We start from the raw sequence: 26,660 nt of genomic DNA on the forward strand, positions 1-26,660 counted from the left end.
GCTGGAAGAAGATTTAGGAATACCAAAATCGTCAGTTTGTAACATTTTACACCAAGAATTTAAAATGAACTGTGTTTCGGCAAAATTTGTTCCTCAGCTGCTGACAGAAGACCAAAAGAACTGTCGACTTGAAATCACACAGGACAATCTGGATTTGATAAAAAGTGACCCAGGGCTATTTAAAAAAGTTATTACAGGTGATGAGTCATGGGTTTATGGCTACGACCCTGAAACAAAGGCTCAATCTTCACAGTGGAAAACTCGCAAAGAGTAATGGCCGAAAAAAGCAAGACAAAGTCGAAGCAATGTCAAGACAATGCTGACAGTTTTTTTTGACCAGGACAGTGTTGTTCATCACGAATATGCTCCAAGAGGCCAGACAGTGAATAAGGAGTATTATCTTGAGGTCCTAAGGCGGCTACGAGATGCAGTGCGAAGGAAACGACCTGAACTGTAGACAAGCCATGACTGGATCCGTTTCCGAAATTAAAATTCCTTTGAAAGGAAAAAGATTTGACGATGTTGAACAAATAAAACAAAATGCGACGAAGGACCTGTTAGTCATTCCGAAAAATAAATTTAAGGAGTGTTTCCGGAAGTGGGAGGAGCGTTGGAATAAGGTAGTAGCTTGTGGAGGGGACCAGATTGCCGTTGCCGCCAAGTAACGTCAGTTCATGCCAGACGTCAAGGTCGGATACTTTTTTTTGGACACACCTTTTATATATATATATATAAGTAGATAGCAATATGGGATTTCTAGCTCACTTTTGGAGGCAACAGAAATCAATGTAAATACTGTTGAAAAGACCATAAACGAATCTGTAAAATCAAACAATAAGTCTCAAATGTATAATAACCGAATTTATAGCTGTTTTATTGATTGTTGTTTGCTTCTACATTTGTTGTTTTCATAAAAAAAAAAATAATGAAAGAAAATCTTTAAAGTGTAAATGAAAATTATTTTAAATCAAACAAAACTCTTTAAATATGAAATTTCATATTAAAAGATTTTAAAGGGTTTTCATTCGATTCAAAATATTTTTTCATTTACATTTCAAACATTATTTTTCATGATTTTTTTTATTTTTCATGAAAACAGCTTAGAAATGTAGAAGCAAACCATAATCAATAAAATGCTATAGATTAGGTTATTTTAAATTTTAGATTTATTGTTTGATTTTACAGATTCGTTTATGGTCTTTTCAAAAGTATGTATATTCATTTTCTGTAGCCTCCAAAAGTAAGCTAGAAACCCCATATAACTATCAACTTATATATATATATATATATATATATATATATATATATATATATATATATACATGTGGAAGTATAAAATATTAAAAAAATTCACAGTCCTTCCATGTTAAGAGTGAGTTATGAGTATAGTACAAGATGTGGTATTACACTGGACAAACATAGATTGCGGTTTTGTGAGATAAACACTAATTACATGAAAAATTGTATTTACTTAAATATCATTATCAGCAGCTGCAGAGAAAAATTATGCAATATTTATGAAAAAATTGAAGTCATACTTAAATTCTTTATCTCTATACTCATTTGACGAGTTTTATAATTCTGGGTTGAGCTGAGTTTTTTATACAACTGCAACATATAAATTGTGTTTTCTGTATTATTTGGATTGTTGTTATTTATTTAAAATTATTTTTACTAACATATCGTTGATTACTGAAATATACTATTACTGTTAATGTTATAGTTCCATAGTTTAAAAATGTTTCTTTTTTATTATTTAAAATATTGTTAACTATTTTTGTATTCTTTTAATTAACCTGTGATATGGCTAAAGCTGCGATTATTGGGGCATTTGTGATTAGATTGACTATAGGATTAGATTATTTTATCATAAATAACACCTCTTAGTTTTTAAGTATATTAGTTACGTAACCATATTTAATGGTGACAGACCAGGGACAGATATAAGACTTACATGAATCCTTGTCGGACATCTCAGAGGTGTAGAGCTGGAAGAAACTGCGAGTGTCTGATTGTTCGCCCTGTACTTGCTGCACCTGCTCTTCGTACAGAATCTTCCACAGCGACAACATCTGCTTGGCTGTGGCCAGTGCCACCTAAACATATCAAATACTCCTACTCCAACATGCTACTTGTAAGAAACTAAAATTAAATCTAATAACACAATCCCTAGTAGGCCCTAATTAATATAAATATTAAAATTAAGCATGTACAGTAATAACAATATTTCTGATATTGTCTGGGAGTGAGATTTCTACAAACAATAGATGAAAACGGATATCAGGTTGTCTGATGAATTGAAATTGATAATGAAGATGAAAACTCTATAATTGTAGGTCCTCAATACCTCAGGGCCATGAGTCTGCAGCTGCAGGTGGGTCTTGATGTAGAGCAGGTTGAGATTATCAGGGAAATCCTGCAGGGCCGTGTCAAGTAGTGTGTGGGCCTCGGTCAACTGCTTCTGGGCGGTCAGCAACAACACCATGAGGTGCAGTGAGGGTGCATGTTCGGGACACAACTTCAGAGCAGCCTTGGTGTGTGCAATGGCCTCGGAGACCTGTGCACGCGACGCACATTGCAGACCCAAGTAATACTCCACCAGGTGGTCGTTAGGATCGTTTTGCTGCGACCTGACACACCACACTGATTGTTAACATTGACAACTCCTACATACGATCAATAACTACATTTTGAAACTTTTCACATGCAATATTAAAGCATTTCTGCATTCAAAAAAGTACAGTACCTCAAGCAGGCATTTGTTTGTAATATAAAAGCACAGACATTAATCAGTGTACCCTAGTTATTTTTGTGATGATGGTGGAAATTCCAATTATACCAACAAATGAGTGGGACTTGCATCTAACGGCCCAGGGATACTTGGTTATCGGAACTGTTTTACACATTCAAGAGGATACCTACTTAAGGGTGAGCATGAACACACCTAGTGTCATTACCATGCTCTTGTCCACAACTACCTTCTTTTTCTAAGTGGCCTCCGGAGAAGAGTCAGACAAGCCCTTCTTCCACTTCTGGGTACCTTTCTCTGTTCTAACCACTCCCTATCCTGTACCATAAAATTCTGCATGGTGGACCGACATCTCTGTTTCCATCTGACCAACTCAGTGATGCGGTGCACTCCTTCCTTCCGTACCGTTGGCACTCTACGGTTGGTCTGACAGACCTTCCTCCACCAAAGAAGCTCCAAATCATCGAAGAGCTAGTCCAGCTCAGGTTTGGTGGTGCTGCTTCAGTGGCTGCTTCTGACAGGGACCGTGGCACACCCATTCCCACCAGCATTCTGAGCAAGTTTCTTAGGGTCGTAAGAATATCTGATTGTTCAATCCTTACATTTTTACCACAATTTTATAAGGAACAGGTAAAAGTACCCGAGAACAGGTGTAATCTCAGACAAAAAAGTCCTATTCCAGTTTCCTGTCCCAGGACGGGCAGATGACCTCCCTCGCCTGTGGCAAAGCAGAGTCCGATCTGTGCGTCTATGTGCCTCCTAACATCCCCTGAAGCAACCCATCAGCAAAACAAGTTTGAGGTTACCTTCTGAACACTATGCACACCATCCCAAAGATATCCTCGATGATGGTGCCAATCACACAACCTCTCTTGGGCATTTTCCATTGAACTAAGTTGCTACTAACGTTGATAAAATTGGTTAAACAGTTTTTATAAATATATATATATATATATATATATGTTTATTTTAACACTAAAAAAACAAAAGAATTAATGCATGCAACGAATGACACTAAGGGTAACTAAAATTTGTTTATAGAACAACTATAACTGACTTGAGGAAAGATTCAGCCGCCAGAGAGTGCAGTCTCTGCTTCTCCTGCTTGAGGTGGGAGATGACAGCACCGTAGTGGGCTCCGATACCGATGTACAGGTGGCATCGAGACAGCAGATTCTGGGGGTGGGATGTCTGACGGGCCAGTGCTTTCATACTCCACTGCATACCTTCTGAGATCTGTACAGATATATCGGTCATCCCCACAGTCAAAAGTTCTCATAAAGGATTGAATTTATTTTATTTGTAGGGTTTTAACAATGAAAATACTACTATTAAGAAGGTAAAAATACTGGAACTAAAATAAAAGAAAGAAGCGAATGACCTGGTTAAGGTGCTGGTAGCAGATGCGAGCGGCAATGAGACAAGGCATGACTTTGGTAGGCAGCAGTCTCACCACTTCCTTGAGCACTGCCAGAGCATGAACGTGGTGACCCATGGACTCCAGACACAGAGCCTGTTGTAACCAGATGTGGGCCTCCTCGTATGAGAACTTCATGGCCCTTTCCAGGCACTGTCAAACAGATTATATTCCTCATTATTACCTTCTGTACACCTCTAATATAACTAGATGTGGGACGTCATACAACTATTAGGCTACAACAAGTAACAGGGATTTCATAATCTACAGTACAACACGGACTTCCTTTATATTTTAACAAGGACGTCATAGGCTACAACTTTACAGTAACAGGGATTTCATAATCTACAGTACAACACGGACTTCCTTTATATTTTAACAAGGACGTCATAGCCTACATTTGATTTAACTTCAGCTGGACCACCTCAACATTACATCCAGCAATGAGAGCTGTGACATCATCAGAATATCAAACAAGAGGTTATATCAAGTGTCCACATTCCATCTTTTTTGTCATAGACCAACCATCTAGAGCTCAGATAATTTCCAATGAACCACGACAGTCAAAGATGGGATACAGAAGGTGTTTTGCAGAGCATCCAAAATATAAAACGAGACTCAGTTTGGATTAAGAATTCATTAAGTTATAGTAATCTTAATTATATAATGCTATATGAACCCCTAGAAAAATATATAACTATATTTGAAACAGCTATGCATAACTATACATAAATTAAAATTTATCTTTCAATAGTAGTTGAACCAGATTAATTGGTTGGTTTACATTTTTGACATTCTTTATTAATCGCTTTCCTTCACAGAATCTTAAATTATCCTCAGCTAAATAACAACACACACCAATTAGGTCATACAATATTAAGTTAATAGCTGCCTTTATTATTATGATGTTACTAATTAGTATAAGACAAATAAAAGTATGAAAGTGACCAACAGGAAAGTTACCTCATACAGTAGAGAGACCTGGCCCCAGCGCACCAAGGCTATGGTTAACAGATCGTAGATCACCATGGCGTTGCTGAGAGCCCGTATCCTCACCTCCTTGAATTCTGGGGATTGACTAAGCACAGCTTCCCTGACTGCCATGGCCTCGCTGATAACAAAGTGTATTCTTGTTATTAACAATTCCCTCTTATTGAAGGTAACAGGATTTTTTTCTTACATTTGTTCAGATAACAACGAATACAACAAATAAGTAAAGTGTTGCTGTGTTAGTGTCTATAAAGTGTTTATATTCTTGTTATATTATGCTATAGTTTATTATGTTATTGCTATTGTTATAGTTTATTTATTGTTACTGTTTTCCTGTTAGTACTGTTACAGCATTAAAACATTTATTTATATTCTTGTTATATTACGCTCTGCCATAGTTTATTATGTTAGTGTTATTTTTCAGACATCCACATGTTTTCTTTGAAGAAGTTCTTGTTTAGGTTAAGTTGTTTATAGGTTAATTATATGAATCTTAAATATAAAATGGAGAAGTATGTCCGTTGGAAATAAATAAATAAAAATTGTTAGAAACGTAGTGACATTTCTGGATCTGCAATCTGATTTCTTCCCCAGGTGGATAACTAACCTAACACATAAATTCAGTCTAGATTAAAATAAACAAATCATAGCAGAGCATTATGACATGCATAAGTTAGGAATCTCAACAAACATGTTGTATTTTAACTGTGTGTATCTCTAAAACATGCTCTTAATAAAAACACTAATTACTAAAACTGAACAATCAGATCACAACAGGTCTGTACTCAGTGACCAACCACTGACAACTGACCGATGGCCAATCTTTACAGAACAAACAAGATTGTGGCAAATCAGGAAACAAGGTGGGCCTTCTCACAACAGACATAATTATTCAAACAGAAAATTAGAAGGTTAAATGAACATGTATTTTGTTTGTGTTTTTTTTTTCATAAATATAAAAATCTTATTTTGATATGTAAAAACCAACGTTCTTCTTAAACTAACCAGACACACGAGAGCTGTTCTTTTTCACCATTTGTTCATGCTGTGTGGTACAGCCATTTAAATGGTAATACAATGTACAGGAGTCACCTATCTCAACTCACTGGCAGCACTGTTCTATGGAGAGAGTATTGTAGCCTGGTGTTCAAATTGTTGAATTGTTACAGTGAACAATAAATGCACAAGACTACAGTGACAGTTGCAGAATGTTTCATTGCACCCTGTAACATTGTGGAAATCCATCTCAACTCACTGGCAGCACTGTTCTATAAGACGGTATTGTAGCTTGGTGTTCTGATTGTTGAATTGTTACAGTGAACAGTAAATGCACAAGGCTACAGTGACAGTTACAGAATGTTTCATTGCACCCTGTAACATTGTGGAAATCCATCTCAACTCACTGGCAGCACTGTTCTATAAGACGGTATTGTAGCTTGGTGTTCTGATTGTTGAATTGTGACAGTGTACAGTAAATGCACAAGGCTACAGTGATGGTTGTGGAATGTCTCAATGCACTCTGAAACATTGTGGAAACCCATCTCAACTCACTGGCAGCACTGTTTTATAAGACGGTATTGTAGCTTGGTGTTCTGATTGTTGAATTGTTACAGTGAACAGTAAATGCACAAGGCTACAGTGACGGTTGCGGAATGTCTCAATGCACTCTGAAACATTGTGGAAACCCATCTCAACTCACTGGCAGCACTGTTCTATAAGACGGTATTGTAGCTTGGTGTTCTGATTGTTGAATTGTTACAGTGTACAGTAAATGCACAAGGCTACAGTGACGGTTGCGGAATGTCTCAATGCACTCTGAAACATTGTGGAAACCCATCTCAACTCACTGGCAGCACTGTTCTATAAGACGGTATTGTAGCTTGGTGTTCTGATTGTTGAATTGTTACAGTGAACAGTAAATGCACAAGGCTACAGTGACGGTTGCGGAATGTCTCAATGCACTCTAAAACATTGTGGAAACCCATCTCAACTCACTGGCAGCACTGTTCTATAAGACGGTATTGTAGCCTGGTGTTCTGATTGTTGAATTGTTACAGTGAACAGTAAATGCACAAGGCTACAGTGATGGTTGCGGATGTCTCAATGCACTCTAAAACATTGTGGAAACCCATCTCAACTCACTGGCAGCACTGTTCTATAAGACGGTATTGTAGCTTGGTGTTCTGATTGTTGAATTGTTACAGTGAACAGTAAATGCACAAGGCTACAGTGACGGTTGCGGATGTCTTAATGCACTCTGAAACATTGTGGAAACCCATCTCAACTCACTGGCAGCACTGTTCTATAAGACGGTATTGTAGCCTGGTGTTCTGATTGTTGAATTGTTACAGTGAACAGTAAATGCACAAGGCTACAGTGACGGTTGCGGAATGTCTCAATGCACTCTGAAACATTGTGGAAACCCATCTCAACTCACTGGCAGCACTGTTCTATAAGACGGTATTGTAGCCTGGTGTTCTGATTGTTGAATTGTTACAGTGCACAATAAATGCACAAGGCTACAGTGACGGTTGCGGAATGTCTCAATGCACTCTAAAACATTGTGGAAACCCATCTCAACTCACTGGCAGCACTGTTCTATAAGACGGTATTGTAGCTTGGTGTTCTGATTGTTGAATTGTTACAGTGAACAGTAAATGCACAAGGCTACAGTGACGGTTGCGGATGTCTTAATGCACTCTGAAACATTGTGGAAACCCATCTCAACTCACTGGCAGCACTGTTCTATAAGACGGTATGGTAGCCTGGTGTTCTGATTGTTGAATTGTTACAGTGAACAGTAAATGCACAAGGCTACAGTGACGGTTGCGGAATGTCTCAATGCACTCTGAAACATTGTGAAAACCCATCTCAACTCACTGGTAGCACTGTTCTATAAGACGGTATTGTAGCCTGGTGTTCTGATTGTTGAATTGTTACAGTGCACAATAAATGCACAATGCTACAGTGATGGTTGCGGAATATTTCAATGAACTCTGTAACATTGTGGAAACCCATCTCAACTCACTGGCAGCACTGTTATATGGAGAGAGTATTGTAGCCTGGTGTTCTAATTGTTGAATTAATTGTTACAGTGCACAAGGCTACAGTGACGGTTGCGGAATGTCTTAATGCACTCTGAAACATTGTGAAAACCCATCTCAACTGACTGGTAGCACTGTTCTATGAAGAGGGTATTGTAGCCTCGTACTAAAAATTCCTCCGTTTAAATGGGCAATTACAATGAAAATTAACCATTATATGTAGCTTTTTATTATACATTTTTTCACTTTCCTCATTATTTTATTTTTATAACATTAGAGGTTAAAAAACAGGCTGTTAACTACTTTTAGAAAAAGCATATTTACAAACCTTAATTTGTAATATAGCATTGATACTCCTTTTGACATGGCCTAGGATTTGTAGGCAGACTATCTTAAAACAACCGAACTTGATCTCATAATTTAATAACTACCTGAACTTTGTATTTCAAGAATTTTTATTTTTCTAATTTATAACTCCAAACGTTTAGCATCTTTTAAAAGAGCTCTCTGACTTGCCCTGACCTTTTTACAAATTCTTGACTTTTCCTGAATTTTCAGATTTTAGTGAACTCTGAATAGCGATCTTTCTCGAGTCTTAACAAAACCTTTTATTCTTCTTTTGCCAAACTGGGCAAAAATTAGAAAAATGAGTGGCTGAAACTGATGGTTCACAAGTATTTATGTTAGGTTCATAGATTAAAAACAGAAGAGGTCATTTGTTTAAATAAACTTATTCCACACAGAAAATTAAATGATCTATTCCTGAAAATTAGTACAATAATATAAAATTGTTTTTTTTTTTTATAATAATATACAGAATTAAAGATAAAGGAGAAAACTGAAATGACATAAAAGTTTAAAGACAAAATACAAATTATTATCTACCAATATAAAATAAATAATGTACCTAAATACAGGATGTAATAAATTACTTGCTTTCAAAACTAGTGTAGAAAAGAATGTGTACATTTGTTTCTTTCTATTGATTGAAAACCAAAGAACTGATTAAATGGAGACGTAGCTTTGTGTAACAGATTACCAATATGCTGAATATAAAAGTTTAATACCTGATCAACAGCAACAAAATCACTTCCTCGTATTCATTGCGAGGGATGAACAAGTTGATGCCAGTGTAGAGACGAGGCTTCCACGCACTCACAGCATTCGTCTTCTTGGAGGCTGAATTAAACAGGAAGATAATGGATTTCAGTTCAGGATACACAAGGCTTTCTCAGTTAGTTTAGATACAAACAAGTCCAGCCCATCGATTTGGTGGTTAAGGCACAGATTGTGATTTTCTTTAATATTTGAGTGGGACAAACCGAGAAAATATAGAAAAAGATCAATGCTGTCAAACTTATCTCTCCTCCCCCTGTCAATCAACTACACATCTGATAGAAGCATCTTGACCCTGGAACTATTCATTACGACCCGCCAAATCTCAAGTTAACAGATAAAGTATTAAATTGTGTTATATGTTTCTAGCTCCATTAACATAATCAGCAACTTCTCAACATATTTTCGTGAAAAACATGAATCAATAGTTCAGAAAATATAATAAACGAACACATAAAATTATTTACATTTAAACACAAAACCAAATATTTAAAACTTTTATATTTGTGAGGCCTTTCGATAACAAGGCTATCTTTGTCAAACACATGACAGAAGAATGTAGCCAATATAAGCTCCATCTTCAACATAAAATTGTGTTGTGTTACGTTTCTCCCTTAGTTTAGATCCTCTGCAGTACAGCTGAAGTGTTGTTCAGCAAATATAATAAACCAATATGCTGATAAAATTATATATGACACAATATAATTTACCTTCAACATATGATTATATACATTGTAAAAAGTTGATGAAGTATCAAATTCAGTTTCAGGGTTTAAATACGAGATTAAAACTGTATAGTAAAATAACGGTGAGAAATTGATTCCATTCCCCTACCAACACCGACATTGTCACTTCCTGGCCATTGGTGTTGCAGTAAAGGCTACTTTACTCAGTTCTAATCTGCAGTAAACTAAAACTGGATATGGAAGTGAGCCTCATGTAAAACGAGAAAATATGATCCAATTGCATCAATGGTTGGATGCCACTGGTGTTGCAGTGAATACTACTTTAATTGATTCTAATCTGCAGTAAACCAGAACTGGATAATGGAAGTGAGCTTCATGTAATACGAGAAAATGTGATCCAATTGTATCAATGTTTGGATGCCACTGGCTTTGCAGTGAATACTACTTTACTTAGTTCTAATCTGCAGTACATCAGAACTGGTTATGGAAGTGAGCCTCATGTAATATGGGGAAATGTGATCCAATTGTATCAATAGTTGGATTCCACTGGCTTTGCAGTGAATACTACTTTACTTAGTTCTAATCTGCAGTACATCAGAACTGGTTATGGAAGTGAGCCTCATGTAATATGGGGAAATGTGATCCAATTGTATCAATAGTTGGATTCCACTGGCTTTGCAGTGAATACTACTTTACTTAGTTCTAATCTGCAGTACATCAGAACTGGTTATGGAAGTGAGCCTCATGTAATATGGGGAAATGTGATCCAATTGTATCAATAGTTGGATTCCACTGGCTTTGCAGTGAATACTACTTTACTTAGTTCTAATCTGCAGTACATCAGAACTGGATATGGAAGTGAGCCTCATGTAATACGAGAAAATGTGATCCAATTGTATCAATGTTTGGATGCCACTGGCTTTGCAGTGAATACTACTTTACTTAGTTCTAATCTGCAGTACATCAGAACTGGATATGGAAGTGAGCCTCATGATGACTCTGTAATACGAGAAAATGTGATCCAATTGTATCAATGTTTGGATGCCACTGGCTTTGCAGTGCAGTGAATACTACTTTACTTAGTTCTAATCTGCAGTACATCAGAACTGGTTATGGAAGTGAGCCTCATGTAATATGGGGAAATGTGATCCAATTGTATCAATGTTTGGATGCCACTGGCTTTGCAGTGAATACTACTTTACTTAGTTCTAATCTGCAGTACATCAGAACTGGTTATGGAAGTGAGCCTCATGTAATATGGGGAAATGTGATCCAATTGTATCAATAGTTGGATTCCACTGGCTTTGCAGTGAATACTACTTTACTTAGTTCTAATCTGCAGTACATCAGAACTGGTTATGGAAGTGAGCCTCATGTAATATGGGGAAATGTGATCCAATTGTATCAATAGTTGGATTCCACTGGCTTTGCAGTGAATACTACTTTACTTAGTTCTAATCTGCAGTACATCAGAACTGGTTATGGAAGTGAGCCTCATGTAATATGGGGAAATGTGATCCAATTGTATCAATAGTTGGATTCCACTGGCTTTGCAGTGAATACTACTTTACTTGATTCTAATCTGCAGTACATCAGAACTGGTTATGGAAGTGAGCCTCATGTAATATGGGGAAATGTGATCCAATTGTATCAATGTTTGGATGCCACTGGCTTTGCAGTGAATACTACTTTACTTAGTTCTAATCTGCAGTACATCAGAACTGGTTATGGAAGTGAGCCTCATGTAATATGGGGAAATGTGATCCAATTGTATCAATAGTTGGATGCCACTGGCTTTGCAGTGAATACTACTTTACTTAGTTCTAATCTGCAGTACATCAGAACTGGTTATGGAAGTGAGCTTCATGTAATATGGGGAAATGTGATCCAATTGTATCAATAGTTGGATTCCACTGGCTTTGCAGTGAATACTACTTTACTTAGTTCTAATCTGCAGTACATCAGAACTCGTTATGGAAGTGAGCCTCATGTAATATGGGGAAATGTGATCCAATTGTATCAATGTTTGGATGCCACTGGCTTTGCAGTGAATACTACTTTACTTAGTTCTAATCTGCAGTACATCAGAACTGGTTATGGAAGTGAGCCTCATGTAATATGGGGAAATGTGATCCAATTGTATCAATAGTTGGATTCCACTGGCTTTGCAGTGAATACTACTACTTTACTTAGTTCTAATCTGCAGTACATCAGAACTGGTTATGGAAGTGAGCCTCATGTAATATGGGGAAATGTGATCCAATTGTATCAATAGTTGGATGCCACTGGCTTTGCAGTGAATACTACTTTACTTAGTTCTAATCTGCAGTACATCAGAACTCGTTATGGAAGTGAGCCTCATGTAATATGGGGAAATGTGATCCAATTGTATCAATGTTTGGATGCCACTGGCTTTGCAGTGAATACTACTTTACTTAGTTCTAATCTGCAGTACATCAGAACTGGTTATGGAAGTGAGCCTCATGTAATATGGGGAAATGTGATCCAATTGTATCAATAGTTGGATTCCACTGGCTTTGCAGTGAATACTACTTTACTTAGTTCTAATCTGCAGTACATCAGAACTGGTTATGGAAGTGAGCCTCATGTAATATGGGGAAATGTGATCCAATTGTATCAATAGTTGGATGCCACTGGCTTTGCAGTGAATACTACTTTACTTAGTTCTAATCTGCAGTACATCAGAACTGGTTATGGAAGTGAGCCTCATGTAATATGGGGAAATGTGATCCAATTGTATCAATGTTTGGATGCCACTGGCTTTGCAGTGAATACTACTTTACTTAGTTCTAATCTGCAGTACATCAGAACTGGTTATGGAAGTGAGCCTGCAGTACATAATATGGGGAAATGTGATCCAATTGTATCAATGTTTGGATGCCACTGGCTTTGCAGTGAATACTACTTTACTTAGTTCTAATCTGCAGTACATCAGAACTGGTTATGGAAGTGAGCCTCATGTAATATGGGGAAATGTGATCCAATTGTATCAATGGTTGTATACAGAAAGTAATATGTATCTTATACTAGTAAGACTGTCACCAAAATCCTTTGGTGTATTGTCACCTTTCTCTTTTAAGGTGGTCTTCAGCCAGAAAAGGCCCTATACCAAAGCATTTTCTAGTTTTAGACTGTCTTTATTCAACAATGACAAATTATATCAAAGATTACATTCACAGATGAAAAATAATTATAATTTTAAATTAATATTTTATATCGTCCGAACAACTAAATAGAAGTTTTACATCTTCAGTAGTTAACCAAATATTTTACTTTTCTTAATGTTTCTCATCTAGAATTTCAATAATTATTTAAGGCACTCTATAGGTAATGTTAATGGTTAGTGGTATCATGGGCTTATTTATATTAATAACTGTCATAATATAGTTCAGCCATCTTTACAATGCACACAAAACTTATATACAACTAAACATAACTGTCTCTAGTTTAACAAATGTCATACTGGCCAACGTAATAAAACTGCGGTATTATTTTCACCAAAAGATTATTTAATATTATGGTTAAAGCAATACATTACAAGAACAAAAGCAAAGCAACATTATTAAATTTAATATTAACTCAGTTATGATGTAAACAAACAGATTAATCTAGTTACAAGTAAAACGAATTGTTCAGTTTAAGTTAGTATGTTCAATTGTTAGATTAACACATTCACTGCTGAGACCTCTGATTGGAGGCATGACGAGCTCCCCTCGGGTGTGTCTGCCTCTGATTGGAGGCATGACGAGCTCCCCTCGGGTGTGTCTGCCTCTGATTGGAGGCATGAAGAGCTCCCCTCAGGTGTGTCTGCCTCTGATTGGAGGCATGACGAGCTCCCCTCGGGTGTGTCTGCCTCCGATCGGAGGCATGATGAGCTCCCCTCGGGTGTGTCTGCCTCTGATTGGAGGCATGATGAGCTCCCCTCGGGTGTGCCTGCCTCTGATTGGAGGCATGACGAGCTCCCCTCTGGTGTGTCTGGCTCTAATTGGAGGCATGACAAGCTCCCCTTGGGTGTGTCTGCCTCTGATTGGAGGCATGACGAGCTCCCCTCTGGTGTGTCTGCCTCTGATTGGAGGCATGATGAGCTCCCCTCTGGTGTGTCTGCCTCTGATTGGAGGCATGATGAGCTCCCCTCGGGTGTGTCTGCCTCTGATTGGAGGCATGATGAGCTCCCCTCTGGTGTGTCTAACTCTGATTGGAGGCATGACAAGCTCCCCTCGGGTGTCTGCCTCTGATTGGAGGCATGATGAGCTCCCATCTGGTGTGTCTGCCTCTGATTGGAGGCATGACGAGCTCCCCTCGGGTGTGTCTGCCTCTGATTGGAGGCATGAAGAGCTCCCCTCAAGTGTGCCTGCCTCTGATTGGAGGCATGACGAGCTCCCCTCTGGTGTGTCTGCCTCTGATTGGAGGCATGATGAGCTCCCCTCGGGTGTGTCTGCCTCTGATTGGAGGCATGACGAGCTCCCCTCGGGTGTGTCTGCCTCCGATCGGAGGCATGATGAGCTCCCCTCAAGTGTGTCTGCCTCTGATTGGAGGCATGACGAGCTCCCCTCGGGTGTGTCTGCCTCCGATCGGAGGCATGACGAGCTCCCCTCGGGTGTGTCTGCCTCTGATTGGAGGCATGACGAGCTCCCCTCGGGTGTGTCTGCCTCTGATTGGAGGCATGATGAGCTCCCATCTGGTGTGTCTGCCTCTGATTGGAGGCATGACGAGCTCCCCTCGGGTGTGTCTGCCTCTGATTGGAGGCATGAAGAGCTCCCCTCTGGTGTGTCTGCCTCTGATTGGAGGCATGACGAGCTCCCCTCTGGTGTGTCTGCCTCTGATTGGAGGCATGATGAGCTCCCCTCGGGTGTGTCTGCCTCTGATTGGAGGCATGACGAGCTCCCCTCGGGTGTGTCTGCCTCCGATCGGAGGCATGACGAGCTCCCCTCGGGTGTGTCTGCCTCCGATCGGAGGCATGATGAGCTCCCCTCAAGTGTGTCTGCCTCTGATTGGAGGCATGACGAGCTCCCCTCGGGTGTGTCTGCCTCCGATCGGAGGCATGACGAGCTCCCCTCGGGTGTGTCTGCCTCCGATCGGAGGCATGACGAGCTCCCCTCGGGTGTGTCTGCCTCCGATCGGAGGCATGACGAGCTCCCCTCGGGTGTGTCTGCCTCTGATTGGAGGCATGACGAGCTCCCCTCGGGTGTGTCTGCCTCTGATTGGAGGCATGACGAGCTCCCCTCGGGTGTGTCTGCCTCTGATTGGAGGCATGATGATGAGCTCCCCTCGGGTGTGCCTGCCTCTGATTGGAGGCATGACGAGCTCCCCTCGGGTGTGTCTGCCTCTGATTGGAGGCATGACGAGCTCCCCTCGGGTGTGTCTGCCTCCGATTGGAGGCATGAAGAGCTCCCCTCAAGTGTGTCTGCCTCTGATTGGAGGCATGACGAGCTCCCCTCGGGTGTGTGTCTGCCTCCGATCGGAGGCTTGACGAGCTCCCCTCAAGTGTGTCTGCCTCTGATTGGAGGCATGACGAGCTCCCCTCGGGTGTGTCTGCCTCTGATTGGAGGCATGACGAGCTCCCCTCGGGTGTGTCTGCCTCTGATTGGAGGCATGATGAGCTCCCCTCGGGTGTGTCTGCCTCCGATCGGAGGCATGATGAGCTCCCCTCGGGTGTGTCTGCCTCTGATTGGAGGCACGACGAGCTCCCCTCGGGTGTGTCTGCCTCCGATCGGAGGCATGATGAGCTCCCCTCGGGTGTGTCTGCCTCTGATTGGAGGCATGATGAGCTCCCCTCGGGTGTGTCTGCCTCCGATCGGAGGCATGACGAGCTCCCCAAATGATGAGCTACTACCCATGTGAGCATAAAACGTTGCGATGGTATATGAAGATGTTTATTCATTTTTTACAGATGCTAATGATAAACAGCTTCAAATTGTATCTCATTGCAAATCCAAGAAAAAAAACTGACTTATATACCTTTAGAATTGCAGTCATTGAAAATATGTTGATGACAAATATTGCCACACTAGCACCCGGCAATCATTAACTGTCAGACAAAAGGGACACGAAAGGTGATAGGTTTCTGAGAAAGAGGTGCAGGCAATGTGCGAAAGAAAAGAAAAAAACTATGACATTGTTTATCTGTCCGCAGTGTCCAGGGGAGCCAGGACTATGTGTCTTGGCTTGCCTTGATAAGTAGCACTCCCCGTAATGAACTATCCAATTCAGGAAAATGTATATATGAATATAGTTTGTTATATAATTTACTCCATGTAAACATAACTAGATCATCTGTTATTTTTAAAGAAGATATTAAGTAATTGTTTATACATTCTGATTGAATTTTTAAGGTTATCTAGTTGAATTTTGTTGATTAAAGCCTTAGTTTGTAAAAAGGTTTTCTTAGTTTCATTACAATTTAATCAACAATTTTGCTATACTAACTTCAATACTCTGTAATGGAAAAACTACTGAAACCTGAGAAATTTGCATGCAGCCCTGAAACAACAAATGCTTCTAAACAATGGAAACATTGGTTTCAAACGTTCAATACATTCATAGAAAATGCTGAAGTTAAAGAAGATAAGAAACTTGGAGTACTAGTGAACTTTCTAACCTATGAAAACTATGAATTTATCAGTGAGTGTAAAGATTACAACAATGCTATACAAACTTTAGAAACATTATTCATACCTAAGAAAAATGTACTTTTTGCTAGACACTTGCTTGCTAATCATAAACAACAAGAAGGAGAATCAATAAATCACTATTTGCAAACGCTTAAATCTCTTAGTAAGGAGTGTGATTTCGTAAACGTCGATGCTAAAACCTATAGTGATGAGTCTATCAGAGATGCCTTTATTAGTGGTTTAAATTCTTCTCGAATCAGACAACGTATTCTGGAACATAACGTTTTAACCTTGGAAAAAGTTGAAGAAATAGCTCGTTCCTTAGAGTCAGCTCAGAAACATGCGGACGCTTATTCCATGACTTCAGGTGTACCTCAATCATATTGTCACTACGTTGATACGAGTAGTAATTTAAAGATTCCTTCAGACAAACTAAAAACTCAGGAAGACAATAGAATAGAATAGAATAGAATATATATTTTATTGCGTTGACAATATATATTACATTGTATTGCAATAGTCAATAATACCAATTTTTTACGGTATTTATCTTAAAAACTAAATCCATTCACTCGACTTTCCATACAGTTGCACGCAGGCACACATTCATACACATACAAAATTCATAATTCGTGGGATCAACCCCCAGGATTGCAACACTGCCGCGAATATCAATCCCAAGTGTGCTCCATAAACTCGCCAACTGAGTAAAAAGCACAAGACACCAGGTAGTGTTTTAATTGGGTTTTAAATTTTTTTGGATTTGTTTCTAAATTTAGTGTTTCAGGGAGATTGTTAATGAATTTGATCCCAGCTTGAGAAGGGAGGCGTTCAAATGCTGCTGTTCTATGCTGTCGGGCTCGAAAGCGCCCCCGAGCTCTTGTCTCGTATTTGTGTATATCACTGCCCTGCGTCAATATACACTGAAATCGACAGTAAAATGAAGTCTCTAAAATATACAAGCTGGGTAGAGTTAGCAAGTTGAGCTCCCTGAAGGCACTTCGACATGACTCTCTGTTGTTCAGTTTTGCGATGATTCGAACAGCTTTTTTCTGCAGTCTGAATACTCTTTCCAAGTTTGATATGGCACAACTGCCCCACAGAGAAATTCCGTACGACAGGTATGGAAATATTAATCCATAGTAAGCCATCATTAAGACATCAGACGTACAAAACTTTGATAAATTGCGAAGGACAAAAATTCCAGTTGCCAATTTAGCACATACACTTTCAATGTGAACTTTCCAGGTTAACCCTTTATCTAGGTGTAATCCTAGAAATTTAGCAGAATCAGTTTCTTCCAGAACAATGTTATCCATCATTACTGTTGGGGTTTCATAAGTATTCAACCCACGTAAACAGAAGTTGATGTAATTTGTCTTTTCATGATTAGTTTTGAGATTATTTACCAGAAAATTTTGAATGCAGGAGTTAAGATCAATGAAGGTTTGAATCTCCAATGTAGTTAGAGAATCAGCCCGGAAACAGAGAGTCGTGTCATCTGCGTATTGAATGATTTTCCCATATAAGGCTGACGCATGGATATTATTCACATAAATCAAGAAAAGGACAGGACCCAAGATTGATCCCTGTGGGACTCCTTGGTATATTCTAATAGTACTTGATACTGCATTCTGGACCTGAACACATTGACTTCTACTGCTCAAGTATGAGTGGAGCCACTGGTGTGCTGTCCCTCGTACACCACAGCCTTCCAGCTTGTGTAGCAATATACCATGATTAACAGTATCAAACGCTTTTGAGAGATCAAGAAAGACACTGAGCGTTCTTTGGTGTGTCTCAAAGCCTTCCACAATAAAGTCTACAAGTTGGGTGATTGCTCCAAAAGTTGATCTTCCTGGTCTGAAACCAAATTGTAGATCAGACAAAATTTTGTGTTTGTCAAGAAAATTAAGAAGTCGGTCCAGGAACAGTTTTTCAAAAATTTTGCTAAAAACAGGTAAAATTGAAATTGGTCGATAGTTATCCGCTAACTTTGGATCGCCTTTTTTGAAAACAGGTACGACTTTTGCCAATTGGAGTGCGGATGGGAATGTGCCAGTTTCAAAAGAAACATTTATGATTTTTGTCAATGGGCTTAATATGTGCTGATAACATTGTTTTATAAGCCACATTGATATGCCATTTATGTCATTGGAAGTTTTAGCTGAAAACTTCTTACAATACGTCGCACTTCGTCCTCACACACAGGAGTCAGAACCATAGATGAAGCAGGGGTATGTGTGGTGACTGTATCCAGTTCCAATTCACGGTCAGCATCAAGAGCATACTACTGCTGCTGCTGTATCAGCACACGGACTCCGACAGAAATGTTATTTTTGTGGAAGAGCAAGACATATTTCAAGAGATGACTGCCCTGCAAAAGATGCTATTTGTAAAGGTTGCTCGAAAACTGGTCATTTTCTCAGAGTTTGTTTATCTAAGAATCTTAAAAATGGTAAGATAAATTCAGCCTCTTTAACAACATGTCCCATAATAACTTCAGCAGTAACACCCAAAGTATTATCTAAAGCAATTATATCTGGAAATGTAAACGGAATTTCTGCTAAGTTTTTAGTTGATACTGGAAGTTCTGATAGTTTTATTGATAGTAGTTTTGTAAAGGCTAACAACCTTAAAACATTTCCAGAAGTCAAACAGGTGTCGATGGCATCTACGTCACTCGTTTCACCAATTAAAGGGTATGTTAGGGTAGATCTGTATGTACAAGACAATGCTTACAAACAAATCAAAATGATTGTAATTGAAAGGTTATGTACTGATGTACTGATAGGACATGATATCATGAAACTACATACAAATGTTACTGTAGACTTTGGGGGACCAAGATCTTCTTTCTCTGTTTGTAACGTTGCCTGTGCTAATGTGGAACCACCATCATTATTTCAGCACATGACTAAAGATTGTCGACCTGTTGTGACTAAGACAAGGCGGTTTTTTGGGGAAGATGAAAAATTTATACAATGTGAAATACAGTCTCTTCTGAAAGATGGTGTTATCGAGGAAAGTGTTTCTCCATGGAGAGCTCAAGTACTCATTACCAAAAATGAAAACCACAAGAAACGACTTGTAATAGACTATTCTCAGACAGTAAATAAATTTACATTATTGGATGCTTATCCTTTGCCAGATATCGAATCACTTGTGTTAAAAATTGCTAAATTTGATACTTACAGTTCATTGGATTTGTCTAGTGCTTATCATCAGATACCAATTCCAGAGCATGAAAAACAACTTACCGCTTTTGAAGCTAATGGGCAGTTGTATCAGTTCAAACGCATTCCTTTTGGAGTAACCAACGGCGTGTCCGCTTTCCAAAGGACTATAAATAAGATTATTTCAGAAGAAGGACTCGAAGGTACTTTCGCATATATTGATGATGTTACAATAGGAGGAATGGGTAAACAAGATCATGATAAAAATTTAGAAAAGTTTATGGCTGTGGCTAAGAAATACAATCTAACATTGAACCTGAAAAAATGTAAATTCGCTCAAGATACTATATCTATCCTTGGTTCTCAAATCAGAAATAGAACTATACGTCCCGACCCAGAGAGATTACAACCACTTTTGGACATGCCTCTGCCTCATGATGCTGCTTCTCTTAAACGAACACTTGGATTGTTATCATACTACTCCAAATGGATACCAAGGTTTTCTGACAAGATTAGAAGTTTAGTAAGCTGTAAGAATTTTCCTATTGAACCAACCTCCATTGCCGCTAGTGATTTTCAAAACATTAAGAAGGATATAGAAAGATCATTTCTTGTGACTGTTGAACCGGAAAATCAATTAATAGTCGAAACTGATGCTTCAGGAGTTGCAATAGCTGCTACACTGAGCCAAAATGGACGTCCTGTTGCCTTCTTTTCTAGGACTTTGTCTGGAAGTGAAAAACAACACTCAACAGTAGAAAGAGAAGCACAGGCCATCGTAGAATCTATTAAGAAATGGAGACATTTTTTGTTAGGGAGACAATTTATTCTCTTAACTGATCAAAAAGCTTTGTCATTTATTTTTGACCAAAAACATTCTAGCAGAATTAAAAACGACAAAATCATGCGCTGGCGACTAGAGCTTTCTCCTTTCTCGTACGACATTCAATATCGACCTGGTAAAGAAAAAATTTCTGCAGACGCACTCTCTCGGATCTGTAATGCCTCTACGACTGACAACAAACTTTTTGAAATGCACCAGGCTCTTTGTCATCCAGGAATAACGCGTTTCTATCACTGGGTACGCAGCAAGAATTTGCCATATTCTTTGAATGAGATCAAATCAATGACTTTATCTTGTCCTATTTGTTCAGAGGTCAAACCTAGATTCCACAAACAAACCAACACATTGATAAAGGCCACTTCACCTTTTGAAAGACTCAATATTGATTTTAAAGGACCACTACCATCGTCAAGTAGAAATTGTTATATGTTAAATATTGTTGACGAGTACTCTTGCTTCCCATTCTCTTACCCCTGCAAAGAGATGACTTCGAGTACTGTGATAGAATGTTTGGAAAACTTGTTCTCTGTTTATGGGATACCAAATTACATCCATTCTGATAGAGGCAAATCATTTTTGTCTGATGAAATAAGGACATATCTTCATCAAAAGGGGATTGCTACAAGTTTAACCAGTCCATATAATCCTGCAGGAAATGGACAAATTGAGAGGTATAATGGAATTATATGGAAGACCGTTACACTGTCACTAAAATCCAAAGGACTGGACCAACGATACTGGGAGTCTGTACTTCCAGAGTCTCTACATTCGATACGCTCTTTACTATGCACAGCAACAAACTGCACTCCACATGAGAGAATGTTCATACATCCACGCCGATCAACTAAAGGTACTTCACTACCAGCATGGTTACTGCGACCTGGTCCAGTACTAACTAGGCGAAATGTAAGAAGCAGCAAATACGAACCACTAGTTGATGAAGTTGAATTAGTAGAAGCAAATCCACAATACGCACTAATTCGTTACCCCAATGGAAGAGAATCTACTGTTTCATTAAAACACATAGCTCCCCGAGGTGATAAAGTCTAATGGTGATAGACTTATCCAATTGGTCAGAAGAACAGGAGGTGGAGGATGAACATGAAGATGCATCACGAGGAAATAAGGAAGATTCTTCAAAAGACACTGAAGTTGAATCTGTACAGTTCAATCAAGAAAATAAAATAGTTTCTCCTCGAAGAGGATCAAGAATAAGAAGGATCCCTGAACGTTTCAATGACTACCTCCTAAATTCAGTGGGGGAGAATGTTATATAATTTACTCCATGTAAACATAACTAGATCATCTGTTATTTTTAAAGAAGATATTAAGTAATTGTTTATACATTCTGATTGAATTTTTAAGGTTATCTAGTTGAATTTTGTTGATTAACCCTCCGAGTGGCGGTACTTTTTTCTCCAAGTGGCGGGACATTTTTACTGATTTTGTGTGTTCGCAATAGAAAATTTATATAAAAATCCTGTATATTATATAAGTATGGCATATCATACATCGATTTAAACTTCATAACACACAGAGTAGAATGGTAATAATATGAAACACTTACCTTGGATTGGTGTAAAAAACCAATGGGTTGAATTCCAAAAATAAAAATTCAAATTTTTTTGTTTTATATTAGGCTGAGTAAATGTTCCTAAACTTAATTTTTTAACACAAATCCAAAATAGCCATTTTGTTTAAAATTTAATTCTGAACAAAAATATGTATCCGTTATATGTATTATTCCTAAAAACAACACACTATTTCCTGATCGAAACTTTTATGTACACGTTTTTTACTGCATTTTAGTCGGTATCAGAGCCAACCTCATTCCTCATCATTCTTCCTGGTTTGAGAGGCCCCCAATAATGTTCCAGGTAAGGGGAAACACTCCCTATGAACCCCAAAATTACAAGTTGGGCACCAGAAGTGACTTTTACCCCCTTTTTTGGTGTGTACACACACTGCACAAAGTCTGGTAAATAAGCAATCCCGTGAAGAAGACCTACACTTGGTCCAGGAGGTAGTACAGTAGGTGGATGAACCGTATGTAAGAGTTCCATTACTACCAGCATATATAAATACTATATCAAATTAAAGTTTAGAATCTGGTCTTTCTAACCATACCTAATATATAGCGTTTAAGTCGCGGCATAACATCGGAAATACCGGAACAAGAGAGGCTTGCGTTAATAGACGCTAGAGCGTCTTTGCCACTCGCGAATGAGATTTAATAGACGCTGCAGCGTCTTTCACCACTCGGAGGGTTAAAGCCTTAGTTTGTAAAAAGGTTTTCTTAGTTTCATTACATAGTTTTTTTATATAATTTTGTAACAGTAACTTTAATGTAATGGAATAAAACATTAGTGACTTCTGGTGAGTTTGATGCGTCATGTGCAGTTGCCTCCGATAGGAGGCATATATGGGAAAAGTTGCGATGTGCGGACACCTCCGATTGGAGGCAAAAACTTTCACTGCCATTTTTTTTACTGAAATATGACTTCCATGCTGTTTTTGGATTCTCCAGACAACTAGGTATAATAATATTTATATAATATAATATTTTAGCAATATGTATGAGTTGTAAGTTATTTTTTGGCAGTGAATGTGTTAACATAATAATTTACTGATTAAACAACAAATTATGAAGCCACTAGCGAAATGAAAATAACTAATGAGGTGTTGCCAATAAACCCTTGGTGAGCCACACTGAAGCTTGTCCACAGAGTTACGTTTCAAATAGGAGTGCCAATTTTTTTAAAGTTTCTAATGTGAATAGGAATTAAAAAAAGATACGTAAAACCATATGTTCAACAATATATTTTCTCTTACAACTGAAAATTAAAATAATTTAATTTTTAAGATAAGGCAAGCTACTAAAAATATCTGTGAATTTCTAATATAAAGTTATCAAGCCTGGAACTAGCAACCAGCATTATATCGATCTGAATTGATTTATGAGAGGCAATTTACATCATATTATCGATCTGAATTGATTATTAGAGGCAATTGACATTATAATAATGATCTGATGCGATTTATGAGTGTCAATCAACATTATAATGTTGATCTGAATCGATTTATGAGTGTCAATCAACATTATAATGTTGATCTGATGCGAGTTATGAGTGTCAATCAACATTTAATGTTGATCAGAATCGATTTATGAGAGGCAATTGACATTATAATAACAATCTGAATCAATTTATGACAGTTCATACAATAGATGTTCATACATTACATAGATCAACACTACCACCACTATTTATATACCACTTCACACAGAAAGAATTGCTGTTTTGTCAATAGTGATGTCATAAAACTTTCCAGAAAGATGGACTTCATGTATCAATTTTGAAAATTAGTAATATATCATGGCTATGGTTTATTATGTTGGTTTACAGTTTGTTATAGGCTATATACTATAACAAAGCTAAATTTTGGTATATTCTGGAAAAAAGTTTGTGTGAGAATTATATTTTTTGTAAATTTTTAAAATAATGATACCTATAGTAACAAACTTAGCCTTTTTATGTACTATTTGTGGTTTTTACAATATATTTAATTTTTTTCAAGAGAACCTGGATAATATTATATATTTTATGAAACTAGATCAAATAAAGGAGAAATTGACTATCTCAGATTATAATATTATTTATTATATTATCACACTTTACCAGCTGCAGTCCTACCACTTTTAGTGTAGTAATTTTTGTATGGTTTATGCATTATGTGTTTATACCATAATTATCCCCACATTTTCCTAAAAAAAATAACATATTACACTTATAGGTTTATAGTAAAAATGTATTTTTTACAACATTTTTAAAGTACAGGTTCAAAACACTCAAAAATAGCCTGCCAGTTCCAGGGTGAATAAATAAAAATTAAATGAAACATACATTCTAATTTTAAAACGACAGCTTAAACAAAAGTCAATCCTATTAATATTATAAACGTGAAAGTCTGTGAAGAGTTTGGATGTTAGGTACTCAGTCACACAAAACCTGGTGGACAAAATTTACATTACAACAAACAAAAGTCAATCCTATTAATATTATAAACGTGAAAGTCTGTGAAGAGTTTGGATGTTAGGTACTCAGTCACACAAAACCTGGTGGACAAAATTTACATTACAACAAACAAAAGTCAATCCTATTAATATTATAAACGTGAAAGTCTGTGAAGAGTTTGGATGTTAGGTACTCAGTCACACAAAACCTGGTGGACAAAATTTACATTACAACAAACAAAAGTCAATCCTATTAATATTATAAACGTGAAAGTCTGTGAAGAGTTTGGATGTTAGGTACTCAGTCACACAAAACCTGGTGGACAAAATTTACATTACAACAAACAAAAGTCAATCCTATTAATATTATAAACGTGAAAGTCTGTGAAGAGTTTGGATGTTAGGTACTCAGTCACACAAAACCTGGTGGACAAAATTTACATTACAACAAACAAAAGTCAATCCTATTAATATTATAAACGTGAAAGTCTGTGAAGAGTTTGGATGTTAGGTACTCAGTCACACAAAACCTGGTGGACAAAATTTACATTACAACAAACAAAAGTCAATCCTATTAATATTATAAACGTGAAAGTCTGTGAAGAGTTTGGATGTTAGGTACTCAGGAACGTGAAAGTCTGTGAAGAGTTTGGATGTTAGGTACTCAGTCACACAAAACCTGGTGGACAAAATTTACATTACTTGTACTTGTCACATTTCACGCAACGTGCCACACAGTATGTCAGTGTTTTTATTTGTATGAATACATTGGCTTGTTGTAATGAACAAATTATATAGTAATGGCAATTAGTATTACATAAGTTTTATTATAGATGACAGTAATGCCAAATTCAACCCAATCAGCTCATTATGCGCCATTCTAGATTTTTACTTCATTTTTTTTCATTCATTTTTCATTCAAAACCTTATTTATTTCCAAATAAAGAAATTACAGTTCCATAATAGAGTAATATATACTATAGTAATTTTCAAGTATGATTAAAACATTAACATTACTTAAAATATAGGAAAAAAGTACCCACATAGGCAAGCCTGTGCGTGGGCACGAGTCGTTGAAAAGATAGGTCGACCCACATTGCCGATAAGTTTTAATCATATATAACTCAGATATGTAGCACACTTAACACACTCACGTACATACATAAATAAATAAACCTAGCTCCCATTACAATAGAGCTAAAAAAAGAGTAAGTAAGGTAACGGGGCATAGGCTAGTAAAAGACATGAGCTTGAAGTAAAAGAAAAAGAAAATCCTATCTGTAATTGGATGCAATAACGTTCTCCGTTGCCTCCCCTCCCAAATCCGTAAGCCAATTAACCAGTAGCTTCTTAAATATTCCAATTTTTATATTATAAAAATCAGTTAATGGTCTCGGTAAATTTCTAATCAAAATTTGCATTATATAATGAGAATTAGTTAATGTAAAGCTTTTAGTTAATCTATCTGTTAAAATATTTACTGAAACCGAAATCCTAGTTCCGTACCTATGGTTAGTTCGTCTAAAAATTGTGTTATTGTTTTTATACATATACAAAACCAATGTTTTTACATATAGCTGCCTGACCCCCAAAACTCCCATATCATTAAAAAGTGCAGATGATGCATAACGGTTACCTTTACACAGGGCAGTCTTAAGAATGGCTCTTTGGACAACATTTATAGGTTCTAATACTGATTTATAGGCACCACCCCAAGCTATAATACCAACCAATAACATTGATTGACAATAAGCAAAATAAGCAAGTTTCAATTCATTAAAATTTAAAATTTCACGTAGCTGCCTAAATACAAAAATAAATTTTCTTAATTTGTTTTTCATGTAATCTATGTGCTCTGCCCAACGCATCCGTTTGTCAAACATAATTCCTAGATATTTATATGAATCGACACTGCTTATAGTGTCACAACCGCATGTTTCACTCGTGAAATTGTCACAGGAATGAAGTTTTAGACTATTTTCATTAAAATCATG

General features: G+C 37.6%; 1 protein-coding gene across 1 annotated transcript in view; it reads right to left on the minus strand.

Annotated features, from left to right (window-relative positions):
* LOC124360922 (tetratricopeptide repeat protein 7B-like) overlaps nt 1-26,660 on the minus strand; it is a 79,047-nt gene that overhangs the window by 11,479 nt on the left and 40,908 nt on the right. Inside the window, 6 exon segments of the mRNA XM_046814924.1 lie at nt 1,955-2,096; nt 2,348-2,630; nt 3,807-3,985; nt 4,131-4,319; nt 5,130-5,277; nt 9,268-9,379. Of these exon segments, the coding sequence (XP_046670880.1) occupies nt 1,955-2,096; nt 2,348-2,630; nt 3,807-3,985; nt 4,131-4,319; nt 5,130-5,277; nt 9,268-9,379 (1,053 nt within the window).

This window comes from Homalodisca vitripennis, chromosome 4, assembly GCF_021130785.1.
Source record: "Homalodisca vitripennis isolate AUS2020 chromosome 4, UT_GWSS_2.1, whole genome shotgun sequence".
In the NCBI taxonomy this organism is placed as follows: domain Eukaryota; kingdom Metazoa; phylum Arthropoda; class Insecta; order Hemiptera; family Cicadellidae; genus Homalodisca; species Homalodisca vitripennis.